Source organism: Maniola jurtina, chromosome 7, assembly GCF_905333055.1.
Source record: "Maniola jurtina chromosome 7, ilManJurt1.1, whole genome shotgun sequence".
Classification (NCBI taxonomy): Eukaryota; Metazoa; Arthropoda; class Insecta; order Lepidoptera; family Nymphalidae; genus Maniola; species Maniola jurtina.
Window position 1 is genome coordinate 2,100,969 of NC_060035.1, and position 24,446 is coordinate 2,125,414.

A 24,446-nucleotide genomic window follows, 5' to 3' on the forward strand; every position below is an offset into this window, starting at 1 on the left:
TTGTCAATTAAGTAGGTACGTAAGCTAGTTAAGTGAGCGAAACTTACAGGTGTAATACTAAAGCTTACACAGAAGTTTTATGTAAATCCGTGGATACTTTCAGAATTATGTAGTGGCCAAATATAGGCACTTGAACAAATAGGTAAGAGAGCCAAAAATAATATAGCACGTTACGAATACAACAGAAAAACAATTTAGCAAATCGAAATTCAAAACAAAGAGCACGATTACCATAAAAGTATGATAAAAACAACTGCAAAGTTAATAGCCCATGAAAAATCGTAGCCAATCTCTTTGTGGCGCTCATTTTTTCTGAAATTGATACTGTAATTATAACATAAATTACAGCCGTAATGTGTTAGATCGTTGCCTTTGCCCATTATTATGTGGTTTTTAACGTTAGATTAATGTTTTGGAACCATAGTGCACTCGCTTTCTATTAAAAACCAATCTTTGATTCGAACTTGCACACGAAGCATTGCGCCTACTATCGTACAGTGTTTTTTAATTTTTTTAAATTAGGACAGCAGCCATTTTGAAAGTCATCTTGATTTTTTTTATTTGTTGTTGTAGCGGCAAAAGAAATACACACTCTGTGAAAATTTCAACTCTCTACCGATTACAGTTCATGAGATGCAGCACGTTGAATGGCAAACTAACAGACAGACGGACAGATAGTGGAGGCTTAGTAATAGGGTGCCGTTGGCAGTTGGTATCCTACGAGTACGGAACCCTAAAAATGATCTTATGGATTCTGCCGTTGTTGTAATCGAGAGAGCAGTACCTAAGTCGGATTTACGTTTTTTTTTAAATTAAATAGACCATAACGATTAACGATCATTCCATATTTATGATATAGAATGATCGTTAATCGATCTTTCTTTCTATTAAGATTTAACATATCTATGCAATATAAAAATTGATTGGAAGTAAGTATAATTTTTTTCGCCAACACAAAATATTAGGTTTTCTCGAAACTGCCTTTACTGCCATTTCGATTACCACGGCAGTATTATCTCCTAACATGGTCGCGGTATGGACCCAGATCTTATTATTTTAACAGGGAAAATTTTGAACGGAAAAAGTTACCTAGGTAGGTAACCTGCCCATGCAAAGTTCAGTTAGGTTCAAACAAATCTGCTGGTCTCAAATTGAAGTACATACGTAGGTATAATACATACGTAAGAACGTAAACACTCCGAAAATGACGTTCACACTCGGCGCATAAAGTGAGACACATTGCTTCCGCCATTTTACAAAGCCCGTGAAACCGCCGATTACAAAATGGCGGTAATCTATGCAGACGAATAAACGAATGCAAATCGCGACTCATAAACAACTCATAACTCATACATAATATTATGCAACAGTTTGCGTCGATCAGGAATCGATGCCAATTTTTTAATGAAAATTGCCATGAAATTACCGAATAAAATATCATTTAGGTAGGTACTGCATCTTCACTTACTATCAAGTGAGATCACAGTTAAGAGCTAACTTGTATAGGGATTTAAAAAATTTATAGGTGGTACTTCATATCCTGAAAATATACACGTGTCGAAATCCACGGGCGACGACGTCAGTATTCGTTCGCGTTCGCATTAGATTTGAATACTATTACAATGTACAATTGACAGTTACAAGTGTAAGGTGTTTTCAAAGCATACGTAAATATGTAAAGCGTAGGATTTTATGTAAGTCATCATTTTGAGCATTATGTTATTACTAGCTGACGCCCGCTACTTCGTCCGCGTGGATTTAGGTTTTTCGAAATACCGTGGGAACTCTTTGGTTTTCCGGGATAAAAAGTAGCCTATGTGCTAATCCAGGATATTATCTATCTCCATTCCGAATTTCAGCCAAATCCGTCCAGTAGTTTTTGCGTGAAGGAGTAACAAACATACACACACACACACACACACATACAAACTTTCGCCTTTATAATATTAGTGTGATTCCTATTAAAGCTACAGTCACACCTGCGCGTCAAGAATGCGGGATGCAGGACGCGATGCGGGAGCGTCCTCGACGCAATCTTTGCGTGCACACCTACGCGACTAAAATGCTAATCGTGAACCGCATTTATTAAGGCATTGTTGCTGATTTCTAGATAAGGTGTAGTGCGTCCTGCTCTGCAGTGGGTGCATGGCGCTATTAAATGTCATGGGTGGCGACCGCCGCGCAGCTCACGTTCCCGTTTCGCAGTCGCTTTGGTCGCGCAGGTATGGATGAAGCTTTAAGGATCGATTTCTCTTAGTTTCATTTTAATTTAAAGAACTATGGAAGCTACATCCGAAACTACGAACACATACTACGCCATAAAAATTAATATTACATCTATATTAATATACAGATAGGTAATTTCGCACTAACATAATTTTATTTACCTACTAAAACTTTTATCCACAATGTCACATAGCCTAAAAATATAAGTATGATCAATCTCTTACCTTCTTCTCCGTTAACTTCTCACACCTTCTCTGCTTACATATCTGATGCGACTTGTCGTTGCGACACGGCGCACAGTCGCCGCAGTTATCTTTCCTTTGGCAGCCTATGCACTCGCCGCATCTTTTCCTCTTCTTTTTAGTCTGTGACGGGAAGAACTAGAATTAAATTATATTGAATTCGAGTTCGTGCTTATTATTCTCTACTGCCATTTAAAGCACTAGTCTTGGCGCCTATGCTTTTGTATGAAACATGTCACACCCGCATTGCATTACATATTCCAAGCCCAGCAGTAAGAACAATCAGTGCGACACAATCACTACCCATATTATAATAAAGCGCGAAAGTATTTGTTTGGTGGTCTGTTAGTTTATTGGTTTGTCCTTCAATCACATCGCAACGGACCAACGGATCGACGTGATTTTTTGCATAGATATAGTTAAAGACTTGGAGAGTTACATAGACTATACTGTTTTTTTACTTTGAACACTTACAAAGTGTTCCCACGGGATTTTTTAAAATCTAAATCCACGCGGACGAAGTCGCAGGCAAAAAGCCGCCGACAGTTTATCACACTGATTGTCCTTAGGTCGCAGCAGTAGCCACTTTTTGATATAACACCCAAATGTATAAGGCACCAGTTATACTGTACGGAAAGGCTGTGTGACTAGCGTTTAAGGATTATGAGATCTGTGCGATAATTATTGTAAACCTTGCTATTATTCTTATTGCTGATATTCTTCTTCTATCAACTAAAAATTACAGTTTAAGTAAATAAATTCCGTTAATATCAATAATAATAATATTATTGCTACAGTCTGAATTGCATTACATTAATTAACAACTCAAGTTTTGTAATATGTGACATGGTATAGTCAGTAAACTACAATAATAATTATTTATTATTCTTGTGAAGTACATAAAATAGCGTTAATAGACAGAACCTTTGTACCTTATATACAAATCACACTAATATTATAAAGGCGAAGGTTTGTATGTGTGTGTGTGTGTGTGTGTGTATGTTTGTTACTCTTTCACGCAAAAACTATTGGACGGATTTGGCTGAAATTTAGAATGAAGATACATAATATCCTGGATTAAAACATAGGCTACTTTTTATCCCGGAAAATCAAAGAGTTCCCACGGGATTTCAAAAACCTAAATCCACGCGGGCGAAGTTGCAGGCATCGGCTAGTACTGGAATAAAACTTTCGCACTTAGAAAGCACATATCTGATGAAAGGCTGTGAAAATCCCTAGTACCACCGCTCTTATTCTTTTAAAAAACTTTTCGCGTTAGGTTTTCTTTAAGTTAGGTTTTATCTTAAGTCCTAACTTAAAAAATTCAACTTGGAATTTTAGGTACAACGTTAATGTCCTACTTGAAATTAGTTTGAATGAAAGCTTTTAAGTATTTTTTTGTAAATATGTATTGTTGTAATTTGTTCTTTTTGACCTTATTTTAACTAATATTACAGTTGGTGTTTCAATGAACGTGCATAAAATCAGTCAAGATTTCCAGGCGCGATATTGTGAGTTTTGAGAACGTTTCTTCTTTCTTCCTTTCTTCCTTCTGGGCAGATTTCCGCACTTACGGTTTCCGGCTTTGTGCGTGAGAGTTGAGGTGGAGGATTGTCACCATTTTTAACCCCCAACCCAAAAAGAGGGGTGTTATAGTTTGACGTGTAGAGCTTTACCAAGCTTTTCAATGGGTATGTTCCTAACAAAAATCAACCCTTTAATATTTCTTCATGATAAAACAACCAAATATTTCTTCGTAAAAATGTTCGTAGCTTGTTCGTAGAGTAAAAAACAAGCCCGAATTAAACTATAACCATAAACACAACAGCTGTGATGCGAAATGCAGCCATTTCATTATCTTCATTCGTGCACTGGGTATCGTCAAGATCGGAATCGCCCGATTGTTCCCGACAGCACAGCTGATGTGAATTTAAAAATGGAATAATTTATGAACAAGGATGAATAAACTCTTGCGCCGCTTCTGAACCATAGAGAATGCGGTTGCATATTATTGCATGAAACAACATGTTACTTTTATGATATCACTTCACTTCTTTACCTACCTACTCGTTTTATAATTTGATCAGTAGTATAAGTTACTTAGTAAGTAGTAACCCATCCTAAAGTGTATTATCAACCGAATAGCTTACACCCGCGGCTTAAAATTTCAAACCCGCGTTTTATCCCTAGGGATTGAATTTTCAAAAATCCTTTCTTAGCAGATATCTACGTCATCTAGCTGTCTGTAAATTAAAAAAATCAGATTCTGATTTTTTTAATTTACAGACTTAGCGCTTGGCTGCAATCAGACCTGCTAGCAATGATGATGCAGCCTAAGATGAACCGCGTTTGCCTAGAAGTTGCCTATTCACTCTTGACTTGACTTGCATGCCTTTCAGTCCGATCAGTCCAGTAGTTTGAGGCTTTGAGCTGTGTGTTGATAGACCAGTCAGTCAGTCAGTCAATGTATAATACACTAAAACAACCTATTCAAACAATATAACCAGGTAAAGCTACAATGTTGTATGTTATTATGGTCATTGAACGTCTATCGTGTTTTAACCGACTTCATTCTTTCCGGTTCGGCAGATGGCACCCACTCGTACGAGCACGAGCCATTCTAATTAAACATTTTTACACCTACGATTTGCATAACTAAATGCATTGAGTCTCTAAACGTTCGATACATCAGCTGCCACCTAATCCAATTGAAATTTAATCCAATCAACTTAATTCAAGCATAGGCCTTAATCTCTTGAACTGTCGAAAGTGTTTGAACGCATTAAATCATCATACTGACCTTAAAAGCCTGCACGTCTGCTTTTTATATTAACAAACACTATCACGAAAATACTAGATAATATACGACTTTTGGGGCAACCTAGGGGTAACCAAAAAAGCGCTAGGGTAAGGTTACATCTATTAAGATGTCAAAGTATTTACCATGGGGTCTTTTATTATTCTGTAAGCAGAATACTACTTTAGTTCTGTAAAACTATGGTTTTATACATAATTTTCATATTCTTCTTGATTTTCTTTTGTAATAAAACAGTTAAATAAATAGCTAATGAAAAAATTGTTGCAAGACGAGTGATAAAAGTTTATTACCTTTAAAAGCTACCAAGTCCCTTGCTTATGGTCTTCACATTTGAATTAAATAAACAGTTTAACTACCTACTTCTTATTAAAAGGTAATGGTAAAAAAATTGCCTTTTCTATTCTTTAACATTTTTTTACCTTTTATCCTTGCTACAAATAACATATTAGGTACCTCTAATAAGATTTATTACGAAACTAAAACTACAATATAGAGTTGTATCGTAGACGTAAATACTCATTCGTAATGGAGGTAGGTAAGTAATAAATAAGCTTGAATTTATTCTGTCGTCTCCTTGTTTCGTATTTTAGTTTCTGGGAAATTTCGCGTTGGATTTTCCCATTTGACTCACTCCTGGAAAGGTTGCTATACACACAGTAGGCCGGACGATAGAATCGGACATCTCATACAATAAAAGTCCTGACTCACTCTCTGACTTTGAAATTTTGCACAGATGTTCTTTATATAATGCAGATAAGATTTTTCGAGAAGCGATTTTCCGAGGGGCTTTTTTGCCGAACATTTATGTAGTGGAAGCTAGTAGGTATGTAATTATATGTTCGGAAAAAAACAGCTCGACCTGCCCACACACTGCCACACATGTACATACCCAATATGTTTTATCTCTCAAACTCATTCAAAGAAGCGCTAAAAGTCAAAAGAAACTTTAGAAAATGGGTGGTCTTGCCAATCAGGCAGCAAGCTGAATGCAAGTCAAATATAATGCATACATTTTGAGATCTCACTCACCATTTTAGCTCTTTCCGTCAAGTGTTATGTCAAAATTTAGTCCTTATTTTAAAGATGAATCGTACTTTTGACATGACACTTGACGGATAGATCTAAAATGGCGAGTGAGATCTCAAAATGTACGTACTATATATCCTTATCGTATGTAGAAGTTACATCGAATCGATTTTGTTTTTCAATAAAACTTGCCGAATCGAATGAGCCGATGCGACTGTGTGCATAGCAACCCTAATAAGTTGCTCGGGTATTGAAAAATAGAGCCAATTACCCGAAAATAAAAGCCTATTCATATTATGTATAACTACTACTGGGAAAGAAAAAGTTATTAGTCATATAGATTGTGTATTTGTCATACTTTCGAGATGACTAAGAACTTTTACACTTTATTGACTAATCAATAAAATTACTTCTTAACTTAATTTAATAACAAATCTAATTATATTTATTGAAACGACTGTGAAAAAAGAAAATAAAAATAGTTTATGTTATCAAAAAACCTTTAAGTACATGAATCGTTATTTTATATTTTAACTATTTTCTAAATGAAATAAAACTTTTATTATTTTTTACAACAGTAACGTCGGAACATTACGACTTAAATCCTTTATTGAAAATCAAGACAAAAATTAGATAATAACTGTGTGAATAATATTTTATTAGAGAAAAATATTTAAATTATTACTTAATAACTTACTTTTTCACGCAAAAACTAAAGGAGGGATTGGACGATTGGAGATATGTAGATTGTACCCTGGATTAACACATAGGCAGCTTTTTATCCCGGAAAATCAATGAGTTTCCACGGGATTTTTAAAAACCTACATCCACGAGAACGAAGCCGCGGGCATCAGTTAGTACCTTTCTCTTACATTGCCTGACTGTAATTGTATAATAGTGTAAAAGTAACGGTAAACAACATTGTTAACAAAGTTAATTTTTTTATTGAATTGTAATTTTGAGATTGGTATTCGCGTGTCACTAATGAGTGCCGATAACATTTGCATATTATATTACGTACAACATTGCAACTACTACAGTTACGTTGTAAGGGGAAAACACTAGCCATAGTGCAGGGCTTGAATATCGGACTATTTTTCAGCTCCGGAGTCAGGCTTTGATGCTGAGCGTTCCAAGTCCGGAGTTTAGAAAAAATTGAATGTCATTAAATAATGCATTTGGTTTAATATTTCTTGCACTTAAATAAATATAAGTTTTTAGTTGTTTTATTATTAGATATGTTCTACTTAATTTCAATTTACTTGTTACTCTATGTTTTATTAAATAATAATATTAGATACAATAAAATATGAGGCGCCTTTTATTTCCTCATAGAGGGTAATGAAAAGTAGAGTGTATCACTCGGCCGCAAAATATTTTTGGCTCGGGCAACGTACTTTGAATACCTCGCTACGTTCAGGATTGGAATAAAGTACTCTACATTCCTCACTTCGCTCTGGATTCAAAAAAGCGCCCTCGCCGTAAAAATATTATTTTGCTCCCTTATGATACAATCTACTATTACATATTCAATTATACTGAAGAGGAGTGTTGAATGAAACAGGTCATTTATCTTTTATTTTTAATTGTTATTTTCTGTCACACGAGACATCAATTAAAAACTGGAACTTAGAGCAAGAACTTTTTTCATAATTGTAGGGAGTTATATTTATATACGAAATATAATTTGACTTATTTGCATTTTCCTATTTATATATTTTTTATATTATAAAACTAGATGTTTTTTTTTTAATTTACAGACTAGCGCTTAGCTGCAATCAGACTTAGATGGAGTGCGCTTCTTTAGAAGTTGCCTATTCACTCTTGACTTGAAGGTACCCATATAAAAGTAGAAGGGAAAACTGTTGTTATCCGTGACTTCGTCCAAGTGGATTTTGGTTTATAGAAATTGCGAGGGAACTCTTTGTTTTCCGGGATAAAATGCAGCCTATGCCTGATTCTGGGATGATAGCTATCTCGCTACCTCTCAAAACATGTTAAACGGATGGGCCGTTAAAAGGTTACAGACAGACAGACATACTTTCGCATAAAAGGATTGTCAAGCTGAAGTGGCAGCTGGCAGGTCATGTCTTTCGCAGAACCCACGGGCGGTGGGGAGTAAAGACCGCGTACCAGCAAACGCAGTGTAGGACGACTTCTACTACGCTGCCAATGACATGTAGCAGGTGGTGGGAAGCGGGTGGACGAGGAAGGTGGAGGATCTTTTTGATGACGCTCTCACGAAAAGGCTTTCGTCCAGTACAGGCTGATGGAATGGAATAACTTGTTTTATTAATTAAATTGAATCGATATTTGATCAATCAACTTTAAATGCACTAAAGTAATGCCTCAATAGCTCAATGGTTAGGGAGCGGACTGAATTTCGAAAGATCAGCGGTTCAAACGTCATCCGTTCTACTATTGTCGTACCTACTCCTAGCACAAGCTTTAAGCTTAGTTGGAGAGCGAAGGGGAATATTAATCATGATTGATACGGCTAATCTAATATTCTTTTTAACAACATGTTTAGATATTGAAACCATTCGATTTGTATTTCATGGTGTCCACCTTATAAGCTTATAAGACGGTCAAATTCGTCCTAGAAACTATTCACAAATGTGACTACCTAAGTTCTAAAACAGACCCAGACTTGCAACATTCCGGCACAAAATGTCAGCGTTTCCTAGTCTAATAACGGACACCTTTGCAGACGCAGGTGTATTAGTAAAGATCTAGGCTATAGCAAATAAAAAAAAGTTCAATACCTATTGAAATTGTTTGATTTGTATTGGATGGTGTCTAAGTCGGGCAAATTCGTCCTAGAAACTAGTCACAAACTCCTAGCAAAAATGTGATTACCTAAGTTCTAAAACAGACCCAGACTTGCAACATTCCGGCACAAAATGTCAGCGTTTCCTAGTCTAATAACGGACACCTTTGCAGACGCAGGTGTATTGGTAAAGACCTAGACTAATTGCTCGCGGCCAGCTTTTTGTGACCACTATATTATGATACTAACAGATGATCCAATTAAGTTGCTGCCGACATAGAACAGTATAATATAATCTGTTGACCACAGACAACATAGGGCTCAGTAGACACAGGGCTCAGAAGGGCATCATAAATTAAATCTGATTTTGTTGAATGAAAGTGGGTAGAGTTATAAAGCGGTTATATTAGCGGTTGGTTGAAGGAAGCTTATTTTCTATTTTTTGAGTTTTTTACCCGACTGCGGCAAAGCCAAAAGGATGGGTTATGATTTTAGCAGGCTATGTATGTATGTCCTACTTATTGCTATTAAATGCTATACCAAAATTCTTTTGATTTGTTTTAAAGTTTTCGGGGTGAAGACACCTCAAAATTCAGTCAATTTAAGACCTGTGCTAACAAAAAATTCTTCAAATTTATTTGCAGTATGTCTCCAATAATATTGAACAGCGAAAATTTACCGTGTGTGATTTTGAATTTCATTTTTACAGGCTTCGACACTACTGGCAGGCGTCAAATGTTACCTACATTCGACGCTAGGTAGCCTGTGAAACGCCTATTTTTCTTTGATTTCACGTCACCGATAGCCTAGTATTTGACATATCGTCGATTCAAGATCAAACCGAGGGTTTCCTCACTTTAGTTCCCTGTATTTTTACTGTGCCAACATAGTCAGTCTGACAATGTCGGCAGTAGACACATTGGTTCGTCTGTATGAAGTTCAGTTGTGTAACACTAACATCAGAAAGCTATGGATATAATTGCTATAATTCTAACCCATATTAGATGGACTGTCAGTTTTTATACCTAATTCTTTAATTTTTGCTTCTTTATTAAGATATGCGAGAATATTACAAGAAATTACCTGCTTTAGTGCTTTAGCTAACCAGCAAATTATTGCAAGTCAATGGTGAATATTTGGGGTGTTTAATTAATATCACTGTTCTGTGATTGTATTTTTTGGGTCATTACTCTTTTTCGTTTTTTTATCTAGCTCTAAGGTACAAATTTATATGTCTCATTTTAACAGTGTCTTAAGTCCAAGCCAAGTCAAAGTGCGCTCTATACGTTTCAACCTTACACTATATAAACACTATTTCATCGCGTGCTCTACAATTAAGCAGCAAACAGTATCTTTTTTTTTAATTTCTAGTAAAATAGCTTGAATTGTTACCTTTTAATTATCATAAATAATAATTAAATATAACAAAAATTAAAAAAAAAAAACAAGAGTTACAAGATTGTGAGTTCGAAGTATTTTATAGCCTAAATAAAAAGCCTTAATCAACAGCCAAGCATTTAAAATTACACTTGAACAAGTGTAAATTAATTTATAACACCCCCGACAAGTGAAGGTTACAGTAACTAGAAAAGAGCTGATAATAACTTTCAAACGGCTGAACCGATTTTCTTGGATTATAGCTAAGAACACTCTCGATCAAGCCACCTTTCAAACAAAAAAAACTAAATTAAAATCGGTTCATTAGTTTAGGAGCTATGATGCCACAGACAGATACACAGATACACACGTCAAACTTATAACACCCCTCTTTTTGGGGCGGGGATTAAAAAGAAAAAGCAGACTAAGTGTCGTCTTTTCTTGAAGTAAAATACCTTTATAACTGGAGTGTTAATAGGCTTAGCAGAACTGCCGCCTAATTGCATTAGCGCTTAAATTTGAACGGGGCTCATAAAATTTTCTAAGCAGAGCACGCGTAAATCGCCCGGGCTTTAATTTGTGTTTTAAACGGGAGAGAAAGTTAATTTATTGAAGGAGCAAGCGAATCGGCTAACTATTAAATTTATAGCCGCGAAGACAGCGAGTTCGGCCATTCCGAAACTCGGGACCGAATAAAAACTGCTCCTCGAATAATAAAAGGTGGAATTACTGGAAAACTTTCTCTTTTTCGAACTCCCCTGAATATGTTCACAGATCCGCCGCCGCGTAGTCGGATGAAATTCAGAGAATTCTCATATCTTTCGAGGAATATTCGCTTTTCGCAATTCCCGAGCGTCTTGTTTACGCAATTCGCAGAAGAGAGATTGGTTGTCCTGACTGATTTTATGGCGTGCGTTTAAATCTGCTCTATCATTAGATATACGCGATATAAAGTTTGTTTCGCGATGATTCATGTTTTATTGATTTTGAAGATACCGATTTACATGCCTATTAATATCATCTGAATACCAAATTTTTGGATAAAAGATATATGAATGAATGGAATGCGCGTAAAACAATTTGGTACTTGTAAGGTTCCTATTAAGGTTCTGTCTACTGTATAGGAACGTGCCATGACCGTTCCCGGAGCAACTTCATCAAATCTTTTCACACCTTCTATAGCAAGTTATTTTTTTTTTTTAAAGTTATGATGGTTTCGTCTATCAGAGATTCAGAAGTTACTTGAACGGCCATGCCATGATTCTGTAAAGGTAACTACTGGTACAATGATGTTAAACACTCACCTGTTTTTCACTGGATATGTCATCTAGCTCCATCGGTCCAGTGGCCATGGGCGGCGCGCCGTGCATCGGAGACTTGAACCCAGCAGTGGACGACACGGCCGCCACCTGCCCACTACTCTCCGACCCCACTTCCATATTAGACCCGTCAGACTCTGAACTGTTCGCACGCATTTTCCGTCGCTCCTTTTTCCGAAAATCCGACCGCGTCGGTGACGATGCGCTACCAAAACCGTTGCTCTTCTTATCATACCCATTGTCGATTAACATGGGATTTTGGAAGTTACTATGGTGTAACCCATTGGGCGTGTATTTATCTTGCAACGACTTCATATCGAAAGGCTCGTTTTTTAACACGTGAACTACTGTCGGACTTTGGATGTTCTGTATTAAGCTTCCGTTTTGGTGTAGGAGCGTCCCATTTTGATGTAGGATGCCATTTTGTGCGGGGAATGCGTTTATTGTTGCGATATTTGGCTGGTATAGCTGTATATGCCGGTCGTCTATGTACGCCTGGCCGGCGGGTGTCAGTTCTCGCGCTTGTAAGGGCGCGGGAACTATGGGGTAGCTTCGTGCGTTTACGGCAGTTAAGGTATGGAATGTTGTTGCGTTCACGGGTGACAGAGTCGTCAGCGTTGTTGACAATGGGGTCACCTGGGCTAAGGTGGTGAGGTGGGCTGGAGACGACGGCGTCAGTTGCGTGAGCTGGGTTAAGTGACTAGGGCTCGCGCTGGGCGTGGGGCTGCTGGTGACGGGCACCGGCGTCACGCTCGGCAGCCCCGTCTCGGGTATGACCGTGGTTTCCGGGAACGTCTGGAACTGGCTCTGGAAGGACGGTAGCTTGTTGGGGATCGGCTGCAGCGTGACCGACTGGTACTCGAGCGGCGAGGAGAAGCCGGCGCGCAGGAGCGCGTCCTTGGTGCCGACCGTGAGCGGCATGGACTCCCACGGGCGGTACTGCGGCTGGCTGATCACGGACACCGTGTCCCCGGTGCGCTCGTAGTACTCCCAGGCCGGGTCGAGCAAGCGCGCATCTGCCAGTATGCGCTGCTCGTTCTCCGCCATGTCGCCGACGAAGGTGGAGAAAGGCGGCAAGTGCGGATTGTCCGCGTCCGCCTCGCTTCCGAGCGCTTCGCTCATGACGTATTGCCTCGACGCAACCTCATCGCGTCTCACTCGCCTATCCTTAACGAATATAAGCTCTACTAAGTCTATTTGCGTTGTACTGAACACTCGGAACTGAACTGGAACTTGGCTTTGTACTCTTTGAACTGGCTTCGTTTGTCCGCGTTATACTAAATAGCACTTATACGTTACGATTATACGGCACACCGGTTGACACTACACTAATCACAAATCTTCGATTTCTCACTATCAAATAAATAATGTAAAAGTACTTAACAACAGGCAGTTAACTTATACGAGTCTTATGTACTAGAGTTTATAAAAATCTTTGGCTGACTTTTTAGAAAATGCTCGAGGAATTGGTTCGTTTTTTCTTTTTCTTCTAAATCGTTAACTATTAATAAAATATTTTGTGCACTCGTTAAACGATCTATGTTATTTTGGAACGTTAAAATACTGGTCGTTGATAGATTCTTTTTTAAATTTTTTTTCTTCAAGGCTTTCTTTTATTGTAAATACCGATTGATTCAGACTTAAATTAATTTGTACTGTTTGGGAGTTAGCGTATACTATTTGCGTTTTAAAGTTAATCGTTAAAAGGTTTTAAAAAATAGTGCTTATATTAAATTTTTGAAACGAAAGATATGACTGGAGGCTTTGGTTTGAGGCTTTTGTGGCTTTTGGTTAATTTTGTTCAGTTGTTGTTGTAGCTTGCAGCGGTGCGACGGAGGCTGGCCGGGGCTATCCGTGCGGCCTGCACCGATCTGCGAACAAGAGAAATACATATTAAAACATGGCAAACTTTCACCTCACTAAATCAAGACAAAAAAGCGGTAACATCAGTAGGTATGGCAACACTGAGGTATATTTATAACAAGCGAGGCCAGGTGCGCATGCGTGTGCAGTTATGGAGCGTGCTTAAATCGATGGCGCGAACTGTGAAGAATGACGCACGTAAAGTTTTCAGTAGTTTTTAATTGAGGTTCTTATTTTAAATTTACCTTTTTATTTTATACTTATATTTTATTTTAGCAAAGTTTTATACATTCTGATTTGTGGTTTAAGATGGTTATGTTTAAGAATGTGGTTTACATACTATGCTGTCAAATTATTCACGATATTTAAACTGTCAGTTTTGTTATAATTCAGGTAAATAAACACTTATAAATAAATAAATGATGCCCGTGACTTCGCCCGCGTGAATTTAGGTTTTTAAAAATCTCTACCATTTTCCGGTATCAAAAGTTTATATCCTACCCCGGGATGCATCATGCAAGCTATTTCTGTACCAAATGTCAAAATCGATTTGACGGATGGGTTGTAAAAAGCTAGCAGACAAACAGACGGACACATAATTAATAACAGTATGCATATGGACTTCAATCTGTACTTTTTGGTCTTTTGGTATTTTATTGGTCTCCCCGGTCTCCCAAACAATATTTTGCGTCCCGACGTCTGAGTAATCAAACAATTTTCATGGTGACAGTTGAAAAAAAAAAACAACGAATTAACGATAACGATAAATATAGAAACAGGAAGAATATTATTAGATTTTAAGTGACGCGTCAATAACAATACAGTTAAAAATACTCGGGCGTATCGGCGAAAACGCGGTTTTAAATTGAATATAACGAAAATAGTTCACTCGAAATAGTCCATCCGAAATAGTGCGTAGCACTAGCGTACCCTTCTATTTATAGTTTGTTTACAACTACACCACGTGATGGCATAGATAGTTTGGGAATTGGGTGCATCCAATGCTGCCTACACGGATGAAAAAGACGTAGAACAGACTTGAAAAATACGTGGAATCAGAGAGTTTGTTCGTAAAACGACGGAGGTAGTCGTAGACATTCTGAATGAGATGCGCGAATAAGCTTTGCCTTTGCTTAAAATGTACCTTAGATCTATGGAAAAAGACACTGTAGAGTTGGCAACACTGGTTGCATCGAACATGTTTCAGTGTTCTACTAAAAAAAAAACTTACTTGCTAGGAAATTTAGCGCCAGGTTATGGCCACACTCATTTTGGAAACTAGATGAAAGCTCAAACAAAAGCTTATCTACTCAACAAATTTTATAATATCGTTGTACGTTTATTAAAATAATTGAAAATTAATTAGGTCTGAATTAAAATGAGTTAAATGCAATCAAGGCATAGAAGTCATTGAATCAAGGTTTCAAAAGCTTTGATTTGGTATTCATTCTGATACCTCTCAATACTAAAGTAGACCTAGTCTTAGACGTAGACACGTAGACAAATAAATGTTCGGTTGCGTTATAAAATCCCTATTCCATAAAAGCCAAAGGAATTATTCCCGCATTGCGTCATCAAGCTTCAAAAGTACGATCAAAATGTCCCGACTAGTAATCACAAGGCGAAACTCTTTGTAGATGCGTGCAAAGAGCGTTCTTCGAAAAAAAAAAGATTAAAAAGCTCGGAACGGAACGCAACTTGAGTTTGGAGTGTGAGTGCGTCATTATTCGGCGATGTGTGCCTGTGTGCGCGAGGATTCGTCTGTGTGTGCGCGTGTGGGTGAAAGGATGCAGTGTGTGCGTGGAACGCGATTGTATCTGGGTCTCGGTTGTCAAGGGCAACCGTACAACCGCTGCAGCGAAAGCGTTGCGCTTTCAACTTTGCGCTGTAATTATACGGTGTATTTTTAGCATCGGATGTTGTCGCTTTTTTGTCCTGGCGCATTCTGGCGCGCTGCATGTTTAGATGACGTTCGGAAATCCTTGAATCTTGAAAACTGAACTTGAAGTTCACTCGTTATTTTCATGTTTTCGCTTTTGCGACGCCGTTTGGAATGTAGGCGCTAATGCAGTGCCCCATTGTTTTACGAGCGTTTTGCTGAAAGACTATTTAGCTTGCATCCTTAAATAGGTAGATAGGTATACATGCTTGTCTTTTAACTTTCATCCTTAAAATTCTTAAGTTGACTCTCCAAAAGGTGGCTCTCTAAAAACTTAACCCGTAGGTACGGTGTTACTGAGATTGAAATAGAAAAGGTGGAAAAAGCTTTTTAAAGACGAAGGGTTGAACTTATATCTTTCTATAATGTTTATGGATTTTCGCGCCTTTAGAATCACAGGAGGTGCCAGGAGGCACAGCATTACCAATAATAGGATTGAAACTACAGTGGAGACAAAAGCTTGTTATTAGAATAATGAAACGATAATTTCCTATAAAAAATAACAAGCTGAACGCTTCTGGTAAAATTTTTCAAAATCCAACCCCACTAAGAAGTGGGGATCTACATGCAAAAATTCTAGTAAGTACATACGTATCTTGCAGCGATATAAAATATCATTGCGAGTCTCGATCAAGGAATTTGAAAAGGATTGATAAAGTTTCATTTACTTATATCACTCACTGGACTTCTGCTTCTTTATCGATCTAACATGAAGCCAAGTTCCTATTAGAAAGTAACTTCCGCAATTTCTTGCAGAAGTCAACTTTTTGCCACGATTTCATTCCCGCTTTTTGCGCTGTGTAAATACCTACTAACGTAACAAGTCAAGTTTTTCAAATTATGAAGTTGCAGAAATTAACCTTCTGGCCTTTATCCAAAAATCCGTTAACGCCAAAAACACAGCAATTTTCAAAAACTAAGCGCACTAAAAATAATGCTACGTTGAAGGACCAAACTAAAAATATACTTGGTCCAAGGTCCAAAATAGTATTCTTTAGTAGAAACCATTAATTTTGAAAAATTCGCATCGATAACTCAAGTTAACGGTTTTTTTGTAATATTGACGGAACAGAGACTTTTGCAAGAAAACTTGCCAGTGGATTAACTTGTTCTACTCTTATTCTAATGCATAGCTTGTTTGGTGGTAGAGAGCCTCTACCTTTCAAAGTCAAATCATTAATTCAAATGGGGTATAACATGGGTATAACGCATACAAAATGAGATATGGTCCACCTTTAAAACAAGGACTAAAATCGTACTTTTGACACACAGAGTTTGGCGAGTGAGTTCTCATTTTGTACGGTCTATACCACTGTGCACTTTTTAACCCCCAACCCAAAAAGAGGGGTGTTATAAGTTTGACGTGTGTATTTGTGTATCTGTCTGTGGCATCGTAGCTCTTAAACGAATGGATCGATTTTAATTTTAATTTTTTGTTTGAAAGGTGGCTTGATCGAGCGTGTTCTTAGCTACAATCGAAGAAAATCGGTTCAGCCGTTTGAAAGTTATCAGCTCTTTTCTAGTTTTCTTATAGAGGTTTTTGTGTCGGGGGTTTTTAAATTTGTCAGTCGTTGAATTAACCTTTGTGTAACCTTTTGCAGGATTAATAATGAAATTGTTACATGAGCAGCGCTTCTCGAATAAATTTTCCGTTTGAAATTATTGTCATTTGATAAAGTTTTTATGGGACTACCGGCTGTTACATACTATAAACTTATAAAGTAACATCCGGCGCCCGCGCACGGCACAATACCTGCACCGGAAACTGATATCTCCGTTACATTGATCATTTTGCTGATAACTATTGATAAGTATATTAAAGTAGGTAAGTAATAGGTATAGGTGTCTTGCGATCATGCAAACTATATTCAATAGCACACAAACTTTGAATAAACTTGTGTTCAGCTGAATTCACTCAAGAATTTTACAACTTTTAGAGATTTCAATTCGTTTCCACACTACTTAATAGGTAATTATTGTTAGGGTTTAAAAAAAATCGTCTATGGTTAAACAAAATATGTACAGCTACTATTTGTAAAAATAGATAAGTCATTTATAAGACCTTCGTAAAAACCAATGATAAAATCACAAAGAAGAAAAAGTTACACCACGAAATCGCTTTTTATCAAATCATTTATTTATTTCATGTGTAACATAGTCACTAGTGTCACGCATGCTAGGTCTGTGACTATTCATCAGGTCAGAAAGTACATGCTGCTGTGGAATCAAATCATGAAAAGAAATCATACAATAAGATAAACTGAAAGCTCAACCGGTTTCTTTCAGGCAACTTTATCATTAAGGAATTCATCAATTGTATAATTGCTTCGAATTAATAACACTGTTTAAAGTGAAATGTTATTTTTACCTGTCATTTTAATTAAGAGATTGTGTACAACAGAATTCGCAGCACTATCAAAATAAATATCGAAGCAGCAAATTTTTACAATTACAAATTTAATTTGACTGACACTGAAGAACAAAAAATTATTGAAACAGCTAATGTAAATATAAGAGTAAATCCTGGACAGTAATAAACTGCAAACACATGTCGCAGACGGTCACAGAACTTCCAAATTTATAGCATACCTATAGAAATGACGTCCGGGTACAAAATTATAACACAAAATTCTTAAGCGTTCATGAACAAATAATTACCTAGTATTTGTTATAATAATAATTAAAAATAGTATAAAACAAACTTAAATCTAAATTAAAACTAAATAAAGGAATTAAATAAAAACTAAAAGAGTTTAATGTTTGCAGGGACATTTAAAAATGCGCCTCAAATTGAGAACCTAATTTTTTGTAGTCATTTTTTGGAGTCGATTAAAAACAAAAGGATGATCAAGCCACATTACAATGATAAGACGGTATCCCGATATAGAGTTACCGACCCATCCCATTGAAGCACTCAAATCGGCTTCAATTCAATAGAGACGCAGATGTGGCGTTTTTTTCTACAATCTTTCCCACACTACGGCTTTTTCTTATGCCTTAAATACTACCACAATATAAACTACACTTATGCAACTTAAAACATACGAATTTCAATCCTATCCAACAAATAATAAAGCTCTAAATAATGTGTAACAAGAAAATAAAACGGCAGAATTAAAGTGGTCGATATAGTTTTGTGAGGGTTTTTTGTGTGTATGTCTTTCTCCAGCGTCGGATGCGACATAGGAAATTGTGTTTTTTTGTACTTACACCTATGACACTAAATTGTTTTGGAGGAAGTCACACATGTATTGACTGAGTATGATTTAGTATTGTTTCCTCTCGTGGAATTTGGTTCAGTTTTCTTGGTGGTTATTAGAATTTAATCTTCAGTAGCAGCTGTAACTCGTTTTTCATGGCATTGCGTAATATTTAGTTGTACCATTTCATCCGGTGCATTTTATAGACGCCTTCGTGCTTATTTATATATAATTTGTACTACAAACACGTTTATTTAGTTAGGCACTACATGGTTTCTAAATTTGTTTCTGTTGTAACGTAAAAATTATCTTTTGATTACAATTGCCATCATTATAAGTGTTATAACCCTTTAAGGGTCTGGGCCTGCCCCAGAAAATACTTCTGTTTGTCATTAGCATTAGCGCTCGTTTTTCAGCTCCGTCTTCTAAGCCTCTTGGCGTCTTGGTTAACTCTATTCAACCACCACAGTTTTGGCTGACTACTACTTCTACGTTCACCAGAGTGTGATGGCATTCTTGCAATTTTAATGTGCTGGGCAACATTTGGATTAAGTATTAGAGAATATGTAATAGACCTCAATCTTATATCTAATGCGCCATTAAAAATTCAATACTTTGATATATGTAGATAAACAAGTTCATACCACAACTAATTCAACGATTTTGATTTTTCGATATTTCGAATCATGCAATTGAGTTATCTACTTTATAATATTGTCTTTAAACATTTCATATTTTTTTAAACTTTTGATTACAATACTATTTTTATAAAGCGCAGTAACAGAGAAAAATATACCTCTAGAAAGTTATTACAAAGTAAGAAATAAAATCGCCTACCGCGTTATTTATTTTGAAAACCTCAAAAAGCATTGATGGGATTTTTGCAAATTTTACAATGGATTTCTAGATATTCTTGAAAGTTCTTGGAGAAGTGATTTAATGTATGTTATAGGTAAGTACTTACTTAGTTAGGGACGTTTAAATAAAATTACCCATCCTCTAATTTTAAATGTTGTCTAAATTTAAAACATCTACCACATATGAAATTTTTTATCAGTTACAATTTTCAATTAGGACAATCACTATTTCATTAAAATACTTAGTTTTTTCTAAATGTTGAAATTACTATTAAAGTATTAAACATTGAAACAAAAGAAGTTATTGAATGGACCGAAATAGAAATCACGATCTGAGATACAAAGAGAACTGAGACCGAGCATTCACCGGCGAGACTGCTAAATAAAATATACTCCACTACAAAACTTTGTCCTTACCGATGTTTGAACGAGCACCGACTATAGCAAGTTTTACCCCAAATGAAGGTTCAGACATGGCGAATGAATACGAACACATTGAACATACATAGTTATATATAATCACAAATGTATTCACAACACATTTGTTATATGTATTGTACCTAATTTTAGATTGTAGAGACCAGATTATCTATATCATTGAAATCTAAGAAAGAAAGCACAAAATACTCTTTTAAAGTAAATTGTGACACTTCTTTAAAATACCGAATTGTTGAATTATTTAAAATGCCACCATTTTTCATAGTACTCTCTCGTTATATAGTCTTTTAATTGATATAACATTAACTTTGTCTAATTTTCAAACAATATTATATTGATGATTCAGGATTATTAAAAGCTGATACTAGAATTGCCATTGGTTGCTTCACACAATGACTGTCACTTGTCAATCTTTGCTGCTATATTAATAAAATGTTCACTCTATCAATGTCATATAAAATGATAGAATAGCAGCCACGTTGCTCATTGGTAAGTAATGAATTCTTTAACTGAAGTAAAAAAGTTGTAAATTATGCTGTTTAATTGGTCACAAACTTAGCTAACGATCGTTAGCACCTGGCGTTCTATTGTTGACGTTTTTTAATAGAAATGATTACAATTATTTGAACAAATACTTGAAAGAAAGAAAGAAAGAAAAACTGTTCATTTGGTGCCACAAACAGATAACTAAAAATAAATAAAATATAAAATGAGATGCGTGGTGTGTAGTATTAAAATGGACTCCACTCAGCATTTGCTCAACCTGTCTTGGGAAAGCAGGCAAGCGCTGATCTTCTGTGAAGCCAAAAGTTTCGGACACTTTTAAGTAGCTTATTGTTTAAAAAACATAATTACTATATATGAATTTATATATCAGTTCCTGAATGATATTTTATTACATTTAGAACTTCGTTTACCATATTATAAAGTTTAAAAAAAAAAACATACTTGCAAGTGCATCGTAAAATATACAAGGACTTTACAATCGGTATAAAATTTTAATATTCATTCGCTTTCAGTCGCTTTATATGAACCAAGCTTTATAGAAAGCAAAAGCCCTTGGTTTGCTAAGAAGCAATAAGATGGGGATTATCCTTAAGAAAATATGAATCAACTTAATAATATATTACTTATATACGAATAATAATAATCGGGATTTTGAGCATTTCTTTTTATACGTGTAGCTAGTGTATATTGTCTTCGAAAATCCGCCTGGGTCTCGATCAAGAACGATTCTTGATTTTACACAAATCAATACCAAGCATGCCACCAGAAAGTAGATCAAGGAAATATAGAGAGGATGATTTCTCAGAGCGATGATGATTCCTGGTTCTCAATCAGGAATGATCCTTGATTCTACACAAATCACGATCAAGCATACCACCAGAAAGTAGATCAAGGAAATAGAAAGAGAAAGATTTCTTAGAGCGTCCACCTGGTTCTCGATTAGGAAAGATCCTTGATTCTACACAAATCACGATCAAGCATACCACCAGAAAGTAGACCAAGGAAATATAAAGAGGAAAATTTCTCAGAGCATGTACAGTGCACCTGGTTCTCGATTAGGAAAGATTCCTGATTCTATATAAATCACGATCAAGCATACAACCAGTAAGTAGAACAAGGAAATATAAAGAGGAAGATTTCTCATACTATCCACCTGGTTCTTGATTTGGAAAGATCCTTGATTCTACACAAATCACGATCAAGCATGCCACCAGAAAGTAGAACAAGGAAATAAAAAGAGGAAGATTTCTCAGAGCGTCCACCTGGTTCTCGATCAGGAACGATCCTTGATTCTACACAAATCACGATCAAGCATACCACCAGAAAGTAGAACAAGGAAATATAAAGAGGAAGCTGGTTGCACAATCCTCTGCGATCCAGCGAGGCGCGGGCGGGGCGGCGGGCGGGGCGGGGCGAAATTGGCCAATTTGTTTATTTGTTTTCATTGGCCGCGCTGAACTTGACTGCCATTATCGCATTCACGGGAGGAAGGCGTAATATTTATTAGATTATTCCGTGGGACCGTCCGTTCTTCTTGATATAAACGTTTCAATACAGAACAACGATAATTTAGAGCCTATTTATTGTGTTAACACTCTGGCTTCACTGGAGTGGAAATTTTAAAGCGGTTTATAAATCCTCTTCACTCCCTATCATGTAGGAATCTCCAGAAATCCGTACCAATTCTATGTTCACATTACAATGGGAACCACTGTGAGTACAAAATTTCAGCTTTCAAGATCCTTTCTAGGTCCAATGCCCAGTTCAAACCAACCAAGTTGGGTGTTGACGAATCCGTGTGTGAGTCAGGACTTTTTTTTAACTATAATATGTAATGAAGGCAATGCACCTATCAACATTTAACTATATACATAGCCATAACCGATGATATCGAATGTGATCCCAGTGATCCATTTCAGTTTGATTTTGAAATTAATTTGGAATATCCTTAGGAGTTAGTGGTAAAAGGGTCTATTTGAATTGATAATAGATTATGCTATCTGTTTTGCCACTGTCGCTGCTAAGACTGACGGATAATTTTACCATCTAATGCGATATTTAAATGACCTCTGTATGACAAATACCTGAACAATTCTCTGCGCCATTAGTCATTCACCCTCATGATTAACGAAATTGGCTGATGCTCAGCAGAACCTATCGTTTAATGGGCCTCTTAATGATTGAACATGGTCCAAACGTACCAAATCCGCCTTACTATATATCCGATCGTCTGTCTGTTATGACAGTGAGATATATATTTTGAAAAACAGATGAACAGTTTGGTTAAATATAGATATAAGCTTCAACTTTTGTCAGAAGGCTAGAATGCAGGGTCTATTTGCAACATCCCAAACATGGAAAGTAAGTTCTTATTTGAATTAGAACATTAAACTTTGCATAGGTAATAACACGTTGACAAAGTCAAATAAATATTACGAATCGAAACAAAAACTATACCACGAATCATAAATATAACAAGACGACCAAGGAATATCAGACCAAGGAAGACTAATATCTCAACCATGATACAAGATATCCCGCAAGAGTAGGTACGTTAAACTTAGTTCATAATTCAAAAAGTTTCTTTTGAAGTTAAAAGGCAGCCAAAAATAACTTTACTACAAGCATCACACAATGTATTTCTTTTAAGAAATTACACAGAGCTCCAAAATGTTTACTTACAGGGCTAACTTACTACTTTACAAGTATCAGGTAAGCTACTTACTAACTTATTTACTTATGTAAGTTGATCTAAAAGGTAAGCTAAGCATTTTGTTAACCCTTAAGGACATAATTACGTTTTAACAATGCACGAAAAACTATCTAATATCATGTTGTTAATGTAAACAATAAGGTCATTTGAATAAGCAATGTTGTGTGATTATTTACATGTAATAATAACTTGAGTTAACTTGCTATGAATTTTCACAATTACAGACTAAATTACGGGAATCATGCGCAGTAACAATGACATGCCGATGCGTCATCGCATCAATTCGCCACCCGACCCGTGTTCCCGTACTGGCAGACACTGTGTCATCAAAACTTTAGACGAACTTACTTTGATCACTTAAAACTTTCACATCCCTTTCAAAACTACATTGAAAAGACTTGTCAAGTTTAAAGGACCTTCTGATAATACGGAATCACACACAGTTGCGGCACGAGTGCGATTTCAAAGGGAAACTTTTTACAGTCCACCGAAACACCGTGTCTGCCTGCCGTAGCAGGAAAACAAGGATCGATTTGCGAAAGCTGCACAACGAAAGCTCCGGCGGAAGCACGCGAGCCGGCGAAGCTCGCTTCACGCTCGACTGCCGTCGTCGTACCTAATTCACAAAAAAACAAACCAAGCTTCCACAACTTTATAAACTACACTTCCACTCGCACAAACTTTACTCGCGGTACCTTCTCCGGTCGCTTGATCCATCCGCCTCCTTTTTTTCTTCGTCTCGCTGCTCAGAAATACAGAGCGGCCCGAAGGACGCGCGCGAAAAATAAACAAAAAGGGATGCGTTCGCGATCGCGTTATTAGTGCGCGTGGTGGGGACGCGAGGTCGCGCGTGCTCTCGCGGCGGGGGTCGGCGGCGGACTGGCGCGCGGCGCGACGCAGCTGCCGCGGCGGCCAATGGCGGCCGGTCACGTGACGCGGCCCCGCTTGTTTACAAATAATAATAATAGGGCCGGGCCGGTGGCGCCTCTACAGCGGCCGCGCGGCTACGCGCTCGCTACGAGGCGTACGAGCTACGCACAGCTGTCGCTGCATTTGGCGGGATTCGATTCGGTTCGCTCAGCGCTTCGATCTGTTTACGAGCTTTCGCGTTGCTATCGATCGCCAGCGCTCCCGTGTCCTGTGCGTTGCGT

The 24,446-nt window shown here is 37.0% G+C and overlaps 1 protein-coding gene across 2 annotated transcripts in view; it reads right to left on the reverse strand.

Annotated features, from left to right (window-relative positions):
• The window catches only part of LOC123866945 (DNA N6-methyl adenine demethylase), a 168,564-nt gene extending 144,402 nt beyond the window's left edge, over positions 1-24,162 (reverse strand). For both annotated transcript variants that reach the window (XM_045908740.1, XM_045908739.1), the window contains exons 1-3: positions 23,991-24,162; positions 11,764-13,649; positions 2,451-2,606 (exon numbers count right to left, since the gene is read on the reverse strand). In XM_045908740.1, coding sequence (XP_045764696.1) covers positions 2,451-2,606; positions 11,764-12,900 — 1,293 coding nt within the window. In that variant the 5' untranslated portion in view covers positions 12,901-13,649; positions 23,991-24,162. The remainder of the gene's footprint in view (positions 1-2,450; positions 2,607-11,763; positions 13,650-23,990) is intronic.
• Positions 24,163-24,446: the final 284 nt, after the last annotated feature.